This window comes from Numenius arquata, chromosome 4, assembly GCF_964106895.1.
Source record: "Numenius arquata chromosome 4, bNumArq3.hap1.1, whole genome shotgun sequence".
NCBI lineage: Eukaryota > Metazoa > Chordata > Aves > Charadriiformes > Scolopacidae > Numenius > Numenius arquata.
The window spans coordinates 63,265,930-63,281,264 of record NC_133579.1 but is presented as its reverse complement, the minus strand read 5'-3'; the positions used below and the strand labels follow the sequence as shown (position 1 = coordinate 63,281,264).

Genomic DNA, 15,335 nt, shown 5'->3' with positions numbered 1-15,335 from the left:
TCAAACCAGTTCCTCCCCAGTTTGGGGCATCAAGCTTGCCTCAGGCTTCAACTATTTCGGACGCTGTAGGAAAGAATTAGATTTAGGCTTGATGAAATTTCTCTTCCATTTTAATAATGCATCAAGTATTTAATTTGCTTATGAACTATTAACCAGATGTCTGTCTGTCCAAGTACTGTAAGCACTAACTGTAAAAATGATATTGCACCATAAATTATGCATAGCAAGGATTTTCTGATTAACTGAAATATGCGCTGCAGTTGTTACCCATCGTAGTTGAAATGGCATGTGTCCTTACAGTATATCAGCATGCAAACACTTGTCACATACTTCCCCTCTCTTATGTACTTCATAACCAGAATGAAACCGCAGCGAGTCTGGAGTGCAGAAGAAACACAGGAATTTAATTTTTCAACTCTGCCTCCCTATTTTCTTGATGAATTTGCCACTCACTTAAGTTGTTCTTTGGACATCATCTTCATTTTTTTTCTTATAGGTTGAACTGTAATATCAAGATACGAAAATTATTACGAAGTCTGCAGTAAAGGCAATAATTATCTTCTTTTAAATATTCAGTAACACTGGCTCCACAAACCTAGGGAAGGTAACCACGTACCAAGGGCCAAGCCATAGCCTCAGCATATCAATATAAAACAAGACCGTCAATGCAATCTAAATTAAGGCAACAGAATTGCATGATTATAAATGGTAATTGCATGATGATAAATGATTTTACTCAAAAAGTATTCTGAATGAAGAAAACATTTTTAGCTCACTATATCATTTACCATGTAAAATACATTAAATTAATAAGCACTAAAATGTTAGAAATGACACTTTTTGCACCTTATCCACTCGAGGTAAATTGTCATGAATATTCGTCACCAAGAAAGCATGAGCCAAGTTTTATTTTCCTGCAGAAGTATAATAATTCACACTGATTCTCCGGTCTAAAGTCTAAGCACAAGAAACAACTGCTAATAACGCAATATTTCATTAGCATTGACATTTATATTATCTGAAAGCAGACAGCCCAGGACATTCTTTCTGCACTAATGACTTTTGTCATACTGCAAAAACTTACAAACTTTAAGACTGATTCTGAAGGCACTTAGAGTGGGGCTGGGAGTATTACTGCGAGTAGTCCCAATGAAACCAATTAGTTGACTCAGAGTAATTAAGCATTAAAGTTAATTATACCTGTTACTGAGAATTAGGCCTTTTTTTTTACTAAATTTTACAGATAATAATTCTGAACAGGGTTGCCAGTTCTGACAATTTTATCTGAAGTTTTGGAAGACGTATTTTCCTTAAAGACCTAGTTCCAAGAAGAAAACTGTGGTTCCTGATGAAATAAGAAAAATAAAATGACTCTGCAGTGTCCCAGCTTGCAGGAATAAACTTGGTTGTGTTAACCCAACAAGCTCATCAAGTAAAAGGCAAATATAGAGGTAAGCTCTTACTCAGGCAAATTCCACCACATCCACTTTCTTGAAGGACCAGGTTAGCAACAAAGCATTACAGCAGCCTTAAAAGCACACATACTGCAGAGAGCTGTAAGAGGCAGCAGGTCTGCATATTCCAATCCCAAAGCAAACATGCACCTTCCTTCTATTTCCTGTCATGCTTATTCCACACCATTGTCGGTGCCATTGACTGTACGGGTATCAACTGCCTCCCTGACACAGAAAGGTGATGCGCGTGTACCATGCCACAAGAGTGGTTAAAATATCAAACCTTTTTTTAGCCGATTCCACCAATACATTCAGCATTCAGAGAAATGGATCTTGTATCATCTTCCTCTTGCCAGTTCCATCATTTTGACTAGCTATGCCTTTCCCTTCACATTGTCCCCAATTATATTTGTTAACTAAAGCCCGCACCAACAATTCCTTTTGGATGACAGATGGTGAAGCACGGGCATCTCTCCCCTTTACAGGACTTGGAGAACCTGTAAACGTTTACCCATCTGGCACTCACTTAAGATCATAGTCTTAAACTAAAGGCCTCCAAAGACTAGTATGAGAGTTGAAATCCCCATTGCTTTTAAGACTTCTTACCTCAAAACAGACTGTTTACCTGTCACATGTGATGTTGATACAGAGGCGATTTCAGCCACTCCACCTGGCGTTGGCACAGGCTGGTTACTTCAAATGGCATATTCTTGCCACACAGTGGGCATCGTTCAGCTTGGAGTCTCATTTTTCTTGGTGCGTGCACTCGTGCCGGGGTTGGAAAACAGCCACAAAAGGAGTGATAGGCACACATCTGATGTTTAGCTATACTCCAAATTACGCACTGTTAAGACTCACAGTCATCATTCAATTAAAGTGCAGGCACAAGTTTTGGTAATGCAAAGCCTGATGGCAAAAGAGGCCAGTTCTTCAGGCCCTTTTACAAAGGTATTAAGAAATGCTTTGCCAAAGCCGGTGATTTGGCTTCCTAAGTACGAGATGATCTCCATGACAATAATCTGAGGGACTGATTAGAGCAGAGAGAAAAAGTGGAATTTTTCCAAGTGTCCATTTTCACTAATCTTTCTCCAGAAAGAAATAAAACCTCCCACACGTATTAGAAAGCCTACTACTGAATATTTCTCTCTCCCCCGTTCTCCTGAGCCCAATCTTTTCTACCTGAAATGTTAAAGCCACCATAATTTGAAAGTATTTTTAAAAATACAAATACGCCCTTCAGATTACCCTCTCAACATTATTTCTAATCTGTGAGCTCCATAAATCCAAAGTAGTTTAAATTCTTATATCTTTTGAGGGATTATTTACTCTAATCATGAAACCATGCAGAATATTTTATTATGGATATATGCAAACATACGCCGGATAAACAAGAAAGAAAAAAACACAACTCCAAATGTGATAACATTTCAAATAACTGCAGAGATGATTAATCAGGTTAGTGTACTAAATCATATATTAGGATGACCAGGGGCAAACTCAGAAACTTCAAAACAGATTTTTAAATCAAATGATGGGTTTTGGAGAAAATTAAAAATGGATGGGATGGAAATTTCCTGCAGAAAATCCACTCAAGTCATTTCACTTTATTCTCGCCTATTTAGAATGTACCCATCTCAGTGAGCTGTATAAATACTCTTTCTTATTTTACACTGTGACAAAATAAAGTGCACAACCTCCTCCTTGATCAATGCAGAAAAATATATCCTTTTAGACGAATCAACACATATGAGGCTAATACACATGACATTACCTTTCCATTAGAAAGTAAAATCATTGTCCTGGTTTGAGGTAAAACAATCAACTTTCTGTCCAGAAATTTTACTTCTTAGCTAGGCCTCTTCTAACTCTCCAAAATTAACAGCATATTGTGCAGAAAACTGTTTGTTCTCAGAGTGATAACACCTGTGTTTATAGTTGATGCCAAGGAACAGTATGCAGAGAGGCTCTTGCTTATACTTATTGCTATAACAGCCAAGGTCAGCTAATCTTATTTGCCCCCTTGGAGGGTCAGAAACAGAAAGGTGTAGAGGGGTCCCACCTCCAGGGAGGAGCAGACAAGACAGATGACCCCAAACTGACCAACAGGGTATTCCCTCCCATCTGCCTTGTGCTTAGTATAAAAGCTGAGGGATCAAAGGGTCAGCACTCTCTCTCTTCAACGGCTGACGTCCGAAAAGGACCCTGTCTGTTCATCTGCTTTTGATCCCAATCCGTGCATTCCTGATCCAGAGCTGGAATCCAGTTCCCATCCGTTGCTGAGTCCAGTCTGGGACTTCCCCAGTGCCTGCCAGTGACGTCATCCTGGGAGCTTGTTATGGTTTTGTATATATTGTATCTATTTCATTATTTCCTTTTCATATTATTATTAATATCTCATTAAGGAAGTTTAGTTCCTTCTAAACTCGTAAATCTCTATTTCTCCTCTCCGTAGAGTGAGAGGTGGGGGAGAGAATCTGTCGCCCACCATTGGCGGATACAGCCTAAACCACAACAATCATACATCATTTTACTCGCTGAAAAGTATTCAGCACAGCTCTAAAGCTATATAATGGAATGAATACAGCGATACAAATAATAGCAGTAAGGCAGTCTACCATGAAGGCTGTAAGAAGCACTAGGGCCCAAAAAGAGCATGGAAGATGCCAGGACAATAAAAGTGGAAGAAGCTTTTGATTTCAAATTTGTGCACAGTTCAGACCGGGAAAGTTCCTGTGTATAAAATCAACAGCCACCCTTTGTGTCCTGGCTTTCCCCCACCAGCTCTGCATCACAGAAACAGCCGACTATGAACATTTCCCAGCTCACTAACATTTGTCTCAGCCATTCAGCAGTTTCTGCCAGGATCCTCCTCCCTCTTTACATCCTGTGAATTAATTCTGCTTGCAGCAGCACTAACACAGGCTGCCGTTGGGTTTTTTTTCCTCTCCCCAATGTGAGATATTTGTCACTGCTTAAGAACAGTAAATGGTACCAAGTTCACTTGCCTATCTAGACACAAGGACCTTTCTTCTCTACACATGGCAAAATTGTGCAGAGCCACTCAGTCCTTTCCCTCTCAGCTTTGCTTTCCCAGAACACATTCCAGGAGAACATGTGGCTCCATACCACAAAGAGATAAAACAGATCTTTCATCATTGAAGGGAAGCAGAGATGTATATTTCTACAGTCTGGCTCAGATCCCTGGCTGAAGTCAACACATGACTTACATCACTTGAGGACCCAGCCACTTCAGTGAGATTACTGAGTGACTTCAGTACACTTAAAATCTGTGCTGTGCTTCAGGACTGAACGAGCCATCTGGGCTCCACAGCTAGCACAAGCTGCACCATCCCTATCGGGTCCACTCTGTTGCTACCTCTCTCTCTCCACCTTCAGAGCCCAGCTCCCGCACCCCTCTAGCCACAGGCTTCTGTTCAGTTGCACTACTGGTGCACACTTTTAAGTCAGGGTGGGTGGGATACATTCGCATTGAAAAGTTCCCCTCCCTTCATTTCTCAGCATGGAAGCTAAATATATTCTTTCTGAAGGAACACCCCCTCTTTGCTGACCTCTACTACAGCTACTGCAGTCATTCTGGCCTTACACCTTCTCCAAGGCATTGTCTTGTTTTCTCCCTGAGTCTCCATTCCCAGGTTAAATTCTAAGTAGACAATCAGCCTTGTTCAAACAAAGACTGACATTTGGTGACCTCCCTGTATGAGCTCAGGAAGGTCCCATGGCAGCTGAGATAAAGACAACTTCTTGGACCACTTAGCAAGAAGCCAGTCTGCTAGAATTAACTTTGCAAAGGATTGCAGTACAAAGCTTATTCTTTTTCGGCTAGCAAGGAGTAGAAGTATCTGGCTGTATACAGAGGTACCTCCAATACTGACTGACACTTGAAGGGCTAAAAGAGAACCTGATCAGACCAACTCAATGTGGTAGTCCCCCCTCCCCCAACAAACATCAGTAAAATTCTGACAGGGATTCCCCAGGCAGCCGCATGAAGGGGAAAGCAGAAGAAAAGCTTGGATCATTTAGTAAGAGATTTAAGTGGTCTATTTCCTTATCAGTCATCAGCTTTGCTAATTTATCAAGCTTCAAAGCTACCTACCATGTGTTGCCATTTTAAAAGTATAATATTTTGCAACAGGAAAAATACAAATGGGTCAAAACCTGGAAGAGGTCAAAACCTGTAAAAAACACTTGAACTCGTCAGCTGGCACAGGACCGGGAAATGGATTATGCTATTGGACAACTGTCACAGATGGAGGCCCAAGTTTTCAGAAATAATTTGGGATTAGATCTTAGATGCCTGAATCAGAAAGTCAGAAAAATAATTGAAAACTGCTTTTAAGAAGATGTGTATGAAAAGCCAACAATGGTTGTAAAGAGATGGAGCCAGGCCAGATTGCTAATCATAATAAAGAAAACAAAAGATCACCACCTGAAAGTGAGAGCACATTCCATATTCCTCTAGTGTCGCATTGGAGGAAGTCTTTCAGAAAATTAAAAAATTAATTTCTGTATGTGGACTGATTCAGTATCAAATATGCAAAAGGAATTCATAACTGTCTACAGTTTTATGATGTTATGTAGCTACATTAATTTTGGCAGGAGTGGCAATTTAAATCCTTTGGGAAACATTATCCCCTTGATATGAGAACATAACTCAGATTAATAGGATTTGCATATGTATAACAGTAGGGAGAATAACCCCGAGTTTGGAAAACAGCTTTGTATTTTAATCAGTTTGGGAACACCAGTAAAAAAATCATACCATGGACAACTAATTGAACAGCATTTGTTAATTCATGCTAGATAATAATTGTGAATTAACTGATCAACATTTAGAAACAAATGTAATAAGTGTATTTTGGAAAATCAAACACAGCAGAACTCTTAATATAATCGAAAGGGCAAGTAGGAGTTGCACTGGTAATCACTTATAAATTGTGGTTTTTTTACAATCCAGACCAAATCTGTGCTATAGCCAAATTGTATAATTGACTCTGTGTATGCAATCTCTCAGTTGTTCAACAATACAGATAACAGCAGTAATGGTATAATTATAACTTACAGCTGAAGTAGATAAAAACCTGCTAGTTCTTAACTAGTGGTTGTAATTAAGAGCAGAGAAGAGCAGTATTTGCTGCATCTGCTTATGTTTCATTAATAAAAGTGGATTTTAAGTTCCAATACAGGAAAGCAGCTGCACACTGCATCCAAGCCCTGACCATGTCCTGACAGAAGACAATGACTGGGGAACACAGCTCGACCTGTAGCTGCTTAGGAAAAATAGCTCTGTAAGCAGTGGCTGAGCAGCAGCTGTAGACATGGTATGCACTAAATGGAAAGCAAGAGAGAAGCACCTAAGGAAGAGGTTACTTCTGTGCCCCAAGCGTCACTTTAGTTTTGACTGCATCAACGGGTTGAAGAATCAGCATTACTTCCTTTCTGCCACCTTCCCGCTGCACAGGCAAAGAAACACACGCACCTTTGTGCACACACGTGCACTGCCAACCCACGGACAGTGAGTGAGGACACGACAAGGCGGGACGTGCCGCTTTCACCCCCGGCCGAGCGCTCAGCGACCGCCGCCAGACCCCGCCGCGCCGGCCGGTGCTTTCAGCACCACGGGCGACGGACAGTGCCCGCGGGCTCCCGCCGCGGGGGCGAGCTGGACGGCCCGGCCCCTCGCCTGCGGGACCGCCAGCACACGCCGGGGCACCGAGAGCCACCCGCACCCCCCACGGCACATCAGTAACGTCACCAGCCACGCAACTGCACATGAAAACCAGGTAAGTTTACAAACAGGGGGTTTTGCTTTGGGTTTTCTCCAGCTCCGTTTTGTTTTGGTTTTTTCCACACATACCCCCAAAAAGTACATTCACGAACGTTGCACCTCATAAACAACGAGTTTCTGAAGCACACCCTGTGCCACGCAGCATCATCAACTACGTGCAAAAGTGGCTAAACAAATTTTCCTAAGAGCTGTTTCCTTGGAATAGAGGGTTCTCAAACCTAGGTTGCTTGGTTTGTGCTTTCTGAGCAAACTGACAAGTAAATCCAACAGCTCAGAAATGAAGCGGGTACCAGTGGCACGTTTCTCTTGCTTTTTGGCTCACTCACTCAATACTGGTTGCTAAGCGATTTTTTTCTTTTTAAAAAGCTCAAAACTACTCACTGCCAGATGGATTAATGAAAACACATACTTTCACTACTTACGACGTTTTTCGTTTATATTTCTAGATACACCAGTACTGTTTCATTTAATTATTTCTTTTAAAGGAATTCCATTCCCAAGTTTAAAAGTAAAGACATAAATTAAAGACAGCCAGGAAGAGGGGAGGAACAGAAAGAAGCTAAGTGTAATTATCAAAATTTTCTGTGGATTGCAGGAAAGAGGTCCCTAGACACTTGCACATCCTCTGGGACTTGCAGCAAAGACAACATGTCTAGCTCAGCATAGAGATGTGAGGCACCAGGTGACCTGAAGGTGCCTTGCTCTTAACTGGTTTATCTATTTATAACTACATGATATAACATTACCTGTGACAGCACAAGTCAACGCAGGGGTATTTCAGCAGTCAAATAACCATATACAGCCTCTTTTTATTTACATGTTACGCACAGCAATGCTCTTTCCATTTTCACTCCCAGTTCTTTAGAGCTGAAACCTGGAATCTGTCTTGCAACCTGTGCCCTGAAATGCCACCCAACTTACCTACAGCTTGGTAATTTTTAAGAAGTTATGATCGTAAAGAAATAATGACCTGCTGTACAATGTAACCAACCATTCTGACAATGGTAAAACCAAACTGTGTATTAGCCATTACAAAGGCTGTAACCACAGGGGGGATAACAAGAGGGGGAGGGGAATCCATTCCATCCCCAAATGGAGAAGGAAACACATCTGTGCCATCTGCAACTTTCTGCCAGCTGAAAATGCAGAGGAGGGATAGGGGAGACTGCAGCGTGGCAAGCAGCAACTCCAAGGCAGCTCTTTTCCCTTTTCAGCCGGCAGTGAGCTGACAGGCTCAGCATCAAAGACCCTTACACAGTTGGGTCATTTTGTGAACTGCTGCTGGGACATGAGGGAGGCTGCAGAAGAGCTTCCTGGCTACAGAACCTCCCTCACGCCTCCCCAATGGACAGGGAAAGTCTGGTTTGGTGGAGAGAACCAACAGAAAGAACTTTATTTTCCTTTGTTTTTGAGAGCAAGTAACCTCTGGTGTACTTTACTTTTGACAGAACCCATACGGTCAGGGAAGAAGGAAAAACCACAGGCCTAGTAGGAAAGAAACAGGATTGTCACCGTGTGCAGGTTGAACTGAAGGGGACAGCAAAAATCTCAAGGGAGCCATGAGGAAGAGGTGGCAGAGAGGAAGGAGCAGCAGTGGAGAAGGGGGACGGAAAGGCCAGGTAGAGCCTTGCAGAAGGCTCGTCCAGGTTACGGGCAGGAGGAGGTGAAACTGAGGAGCTGGAGATGTGCTGGTGGAGAGTCACCAAGAGCAATGCAGGGGACCTCACGAGACTGAGCAGAAGTGGCCAAGGCAGGCGCGAGTTTCCCTGCACTTTTGAAGCACTAACCCATCAGGGGAATAATGCAAAGAGTGAGAGGGGGAGAGCCTTGCAAAAACGCCACGGGCAGCGTCTCCAGGAGGGGTGCCAGAACAGCCTGGTGAGGAGGGACAGACCAGAAGTCTTGCAGCGACGTGGTACCAGGCTCTGCGGGGCCAGAGGACGGGAGAGGGGCCGAGCAGCGAAGGGAAGCCGGCACCTGGCGGGGCGGGCGAGAGGTGCGGGAGTAAGGGGAGCTGGTCAGCGGGCCAGGGCCGGAGGAGGGAGGCCGGGGAGGTGCGAAGGAGCGGGCGGCAGGGCCGGGCCGGGCCGGACGGCGGCGCCTGGGGGAGCCCGCCGGCGCTGGCGGGGGAGGAGGCCGCGGCGCCGGGGGCGGCCCCTTCCCTCCCTGCCTCCGCCGCCGGTCCACGGGCGGCCGTGGGCGAAGCGGGCCGTTCCCCCCCCCACCCCGCGCCGTGCCAGGCCGCCTCTCACCTGTCTCGAGGTTGAAGGAGATGCGGGCCTCGGCGAGGTAGGGGGTGTCGCTCTTGGAGCGGACGCGGCGGATGGGTCTGCGGTCGATGTCCTCCTCGGAAGATGCCGCCATTAATGTGGGCACGGTGAGCAGCGTGGCCCGGCGAGCTGGTCGAGGGCGAGCGGCGGCGCGGCGCGGGGCGGCCGGGCGAGGAGGGGGCGGAGGGGGCGGGCGGGGAGGGAAGGAGGGGGAGAGGCAGGGGGAGGGGAGGACGGGGAAGGAGAGAGGGAAAGGGAGAAAGGAGCGGAGGGAGGGAGGGAGACAGAGAGGGAAAGAGACAGGGAAAACCCGTCAAGGATCTACGGACGGGAGCGGCCGCGGCGGCCCTGCCCGCCGGCCAGCGCCTCCGCCGGCCGAGTCCCGCCCGCGACCGGTCGCCTCAGGGCGGCGACCTTCGCTGTGTTCCTCTCCGCGCACGGCCCTGCCTGTTCCCCTGACCAGGGGAGGCCCGGGCCGGGGTCTCGGCTGAGGTGTCGACACCCCCTCCTCCCCCCCCCTTCCTCGTGCAGGGTCCCGGCTGAGGTGATTTCCCGCCCCCCCGGCCTGGCTGAGGTGCCACAGGCCGCCGTGGGCCTGGCTGGCCGAGGTGCCGCTTCCCACCCCAGCCTTGGGCAACCTGAACTGCTCTATTCTAGCCGAGGGGTCCTGAAACTCCAAGCGCGGCTGGATGGAGACTTGGCGGGCTGTCTAAGGGCTCATCCCTTCACCTCCTTCTCCTCCTCCCTTGGGCAAACCCATTAAGTAAACCAGAAAGGTGCACCAGGCCAAGCGCTTTAAAACGCCAAGGGGACTGAGGAGCCTACGCTCAACGTGTAAAACCGACTGTCACTTAAAGCCTGGGACTTGTACTCGTAAGTCACCTTGGCGGGTCTTTGAAAAAAATGCGACCATAGGCAAAAATCTGTGAGTCCATTCGCCCCAGCTTCAAACTGGGGACGCTGTTTTGCTGCTTCTCCCCTATTCTGTCTCCTCTATTCAGTAATCAGCTCTTCCTGTAGATGTCATTTCTTACCCTGTCGTTGTAGGCTGCCTGCCAGGTTAGGGCTCCAGCTTTGCTTGGGACCTTTAAATAATAGTGCAATACAAATAATTAAAAATGCTATTTTTAAAGAAAATCTGGATAGCACAAAAGTATTACATAAAGTGAGAGTTAAACTGTTAAAATATGTGCCAGGGAATGTACTAGTTCATCCCATTTAATTCAGTTTTTTTTAAAGAAAACCCAGTCTGCTTAAAGTCACTAAGTTGTCAGTACTTCCAAAATCTTTTGTTTTGGTCAACCTCAATGAGAAAAAGGACTAGGGAATGCCGGGGCTCAATAACTCTGAAGGCAGCAGTAGTAACATTGGCTAGTGTGAATTTTGGGGAGCAGCTCTCTTACTTGTTCGTGCAGAACCAAGAATTTTTGGTTACTGTTTTGCCAATTAAACCTATAGAGGTTTTGGGGCCTGCTGGATGTTCTTCCATGGTTGTAACGTTGGGTTTAGCTGAAGTCTGCTGTTAGCTCTAACCCTTTTGTAAATGTTCACAAGAACTTTCACGTTTCTGGATTCCTGGAGTGGGTAAGATATAAATATACCATGTTTGCAAAGCCATGCTCTTTTGCTGTGATCTCACTGGCTCACCTTTGCTCAAACAGGGGAAAATTTTTAGTTAGTACTTGCAGGAGAATTTTGAAAAGCATCCCTGTTTGTACATCTGCAAGTACTTGTATTTAGACAGCTGTGATGTCCTTGAATGTCTGGTGAACCACCATACCACTTGTGAACAAGAAGGTGCCATCTAGTCCATCTGCATCTCAAAAAAAGTCTTTCATTAACGTCATACGCTGTTTGGGGAGGGGTGGTCTTACCATTATCAAGGTTGAAGCAGAACCTAGCTTCTTCCAAGTAAGGGGTGTCACTCTTAGACCGGAGTCTTCTGATGGGTCTCCGGTCTATGTCATCCTCAGAAGAGGCTGTCACCAGAGTGGGCACGGTGAGAAGAGTTGCCCGACGAGCTGGTAAGAAAGAACAAATGAAGACAAGAATAGCAGGAGAAAGGAGAAATGGAAAGGGGGAGAAGAGGGAGAAAGAGAAAAAGAGAAGAAAAGAGAAACAAAATCACTCAGTGGAAAATGGGATCCTTAGCAGGTAGCAGAGGCTGTTTGCTGTAAGGTCCCTGCCTCACATGCTGCAGAATTTCAGGGCTGCAGTGGATGATGACAGAAAGAGAAAAGATTGCTGTGTTGTGTGCCCCAAAGACACAGGTTATAGCTCTCTTCCTGCCACTGCTTGCTTGTTCAAAGTTCCTAGTTTGACAACTTAAACTGCTCTTTTTACAGTTTCTCAATAGCTGCAATCTCTCTTTTTCTGAATACTGTTTTTGAGGCTGTGATGCCAGAGTAATGAAAGCATTTAAGTGTTCACTTAGTTTGCAGAAATCGGACACGTAACGTGATGCCTACAGCAACTATTCCGAAACTCAGTTTCTTCTTCTCTTGATTTGGGCACTCAAAATTAGCAGCTACTTTTAGCTCTTGATCACTTTTTGTCTTAGTTTCTTAGTTGTGAAATGGAGAAAATCATAATTTTCTTTCAGGAGGGATGTCGTGAAGATACAAATTAGTTAATATTTGTAAAGTATTCATATAGTTTAGTGAAGCACTGAAGAAAAGCCCATGAAGAAATGAACAGGGTTCTGTTCATTTGAACATTTCTGAACCCTTCTGAACAGGGTTTAAATGTCTTGGGTACATGCCTTCAAGGACAAGAAAGCAAAATATTTAATACTGTCTCATTAAGTGAGCACTGCCCACTCCATGCACTGATGAAGCAAACGGCAGGATAGTAAAAAATACTGTGTCATTGTGCAATTAGAAACTGTACTATAATACATATGTATAAGGAGACTGAACTAATGTTGCAGAGGCAACCTTCATTCTGGCATTGCCTTAGTATTTAGCACTTGACCTTACAGCCTAGATAATGTCCCTTTAATGTAGGTGGTTTTTATGTGTAATATAATTATGAGTGGCTGTTGAATGCTTTGGGTCCTGAGCCCATAAATTACAAATCACAAACAGAAGAGCCTCTATAAATATATCCACCTCAATTCTCTCTCTGAGTAGATAAAGATTATCACAAATGCTAGATGGGATCTGGCTGATCGCTGAAAGCGTGAGCACCATGCACAAGTACCTTCTCAGTGTGTTTCTTTCCCCTCCACCTCATATATAGCCAGAAAGAGAATTTCAGAGCTTAAAAGCCCATCCTTACCCTTACTGAGGGACTATTAACGTTAACTTCCATGTGGGACCCTGTAAGAGCCTAAGCCATGGATGTTTCTTGCCATTTGGGCATTGTCTGGCATAACAGTCTTTATCTTAGGGCTTCTGCAAGTCACCACACTTCAAATAACTAATAAAAAACTATATTTTCCTGCTGGGACTGGAGAGCATGACGGATAGTGACTAAGAGCATATTCTGCAGCCTGCTAAATGTGTGATTCTTTTAAAAGTTTATTAGAGTTCCAAGTAATACCTGTCAATCAGAAGCCTTCAGATGCCTAAAACCTGACTTGGGTGTTAGATATGATAGCATTTAATTAGTATGAGTTAACAAAAGCTGTCACGCTCTGTTTTTCAATTTGCAGCATTATTGTAGTTTACTAAACAAGCATACCTGCACTGCTGGAGGTAGCGGTTATTTCTGGTCTAACTTACTTGTTTTCTGGTTTTAAATAGATTTCTTTCAAGTTTTTGCTCATTTCCAACCTAGCATTTGGATTTGAAGTAAGAGCTAAGGGCAAGTGTTGAAATTGATTTAATAGGGTCAACTATTTAGATTAAGCTAAAGTAAACACTGTGACTAGACTGTAAACTGTTATTCCCTTGTAATAGGGATGTAAACTAATGAAGATAAAAGAGAATGGAAAATTTCTGCTACGGAGAATTTTGTGTACTGCATCATCAAAATTACACTTAAGGAAGATTTATCTGCATATGAAGTCAGCATTGTAAAAATCATCTAATAAAACAACCATGTAAAAGATTTGTCTTTTAAAACTGGCATGATTTAGCTGTAGTTAAAGTCGGTGAAAGGGCACCCATGCATTTCAGGGCTGGATGGATCACAGCACAGGAATCTATTTGGAAAAAAAACAGCAAATTGCATATACATTTATGGTAAACAGAGAATAAGAGTGGGCTTTTCTATATAATTGTTTATAAATCATTTTTACCTTTTGGGTCAAAATATTGGGATCTGGCTTGTATTCATTTTGACTAGAGGTAGGTGGATGCTGGAAAATGTTTCCTGGAGTAATCATTATATATTACTTTGACAACTATGATTGTCTCCCCTTTGTGCCTATTACCAAAAGGAGTTTTCAAGAGTGATTGGAAATTTTAAGTAAGCATTGGAAAAATTTCAGAGGAAGCTAATAAACATTAAAACGTTTTGCAATAAAAACCCAGGACGAATTCTTTTGCAGCCACAGAACTGGGAAGTATAGCTGATCACATTCTGATATCCATACGATGATGCTGAATATTTATGCATGCCATGCGTATACCTGTATGCACTCTTTTCCTAACTGTATTCCATAGAACTCCTTATTATGAGAATGACTTGCCATATATTTTTTTAGTAAAGCTGTCAACTTGAAAGCTGCCCAATGTGACCATGGAGTCCATCACAGATAGCCTACCAGTATCTCTAGCTTCAGCTGTTCTCCACAAACCAGCTCAGTCTCTGGGACACATTTTTAGGAGATGGTTTTCAGGAAAACTAGAAAGTGTCCTCTTGATGGTCTTGGATTAAAGGAATGACATTACGATACACATTATGGGGCATGCATACACTGCAAATGTATTTGAGACCAGTGTCCAAAAACTCATTTTAAGGAGCCTCTCTTAACAGCACATAGATGGCAAATCAGTCATTTTGGTTAAATTCTTTCATTCTGTTTGCATTGCTCCTTATAGGGTTACACCATGATTGGCACATTGCAGCAACATCTTGTCTGGCATTTCTTATAAAGGGAAAAGGTTGCTTATGGAGGAATAATACTTTAAAAATAGAAATGCCTTAATGTATGTAATGACACCTTCAAACTGATTATATATAATCTCACATCTGTTGTCTCAAAATATTGTATGTTACTGAAGTACGACACAAGTATGCATTTGGGAGAAGGGAATGTGAAATACGTAAATGATTATATTGCATGTTTAGAGGCATTTGAACATATAATTTCAATATATTTAGTTACATCTACAGGTGGTCCAATTTTTGAATGCTGTTTGAAATTACTGAAAACATGGGGGACAGTTTGCAAAGTGTTTTTGATGGCTTCTATTTTTTCCATTAAAATACATTTCCACATATTTTAATGAAGATATTAGTACTAATTTTTGTTTGCCAAGAATTAGCTTTATATTTTGAAGAGCTGTAATACTGATTTTTTAAATACATGGTTTTTAGAAAAATTTTGGACATTTTTAATTGGAAAACTTTCAGAGGTGAAAAGCCATCGTCCTAAAAATCAGTCAGAGAAAATGTGAAATATTCATCTGGATTTTTCCATCCACTTTTATCAATCAACTTTTATTAAAATGTTTTTTAAATATCTCATTGGTGACTCAAATACCCTGGTCATTTGGGCTCAACAGGGCCTTCATCTAGAAACCTTAATTTGCATAGAAGATTCTTACCTCAAAATGGCAAAAACTTTTGATACCTGAAGATCTTAGTCTTAGCACAAGCAAAGTACTAAAATGTTTCTATTGGAGATGTCTAGAC

General features: G+C 43.2%; 1 protein-coding gene across 1 annotated transcript in view; it reads right to left on the bottom strand.

Annotated features, from left to right (window-relative positions):
* The window catches only part of PHACTR1 (phosphatase and actin regulator 1), a 305,302-nt gene that overhangs the window by 281,645 nt on the left and 8,322 nt on the right, over window positions 1-15,335 (bottom strand). Inside the window, exons 2-3 of the mRNA XM_074146816.1 lie at window positions 11,405-11,551; window positions 9,513-9,659 (exon numbers count right to left, since the gene is read on the bottom strand). Coding sequence (XP_074002917.1) covers window positions 9,513-9,659; window positions 11,405-11,551 — 294 coding nt within the window. The remainder of the gene's footprint in view (window positions 1-9,512; window positions 9,660-11,404; window positions 11,552-15,335) is intronic.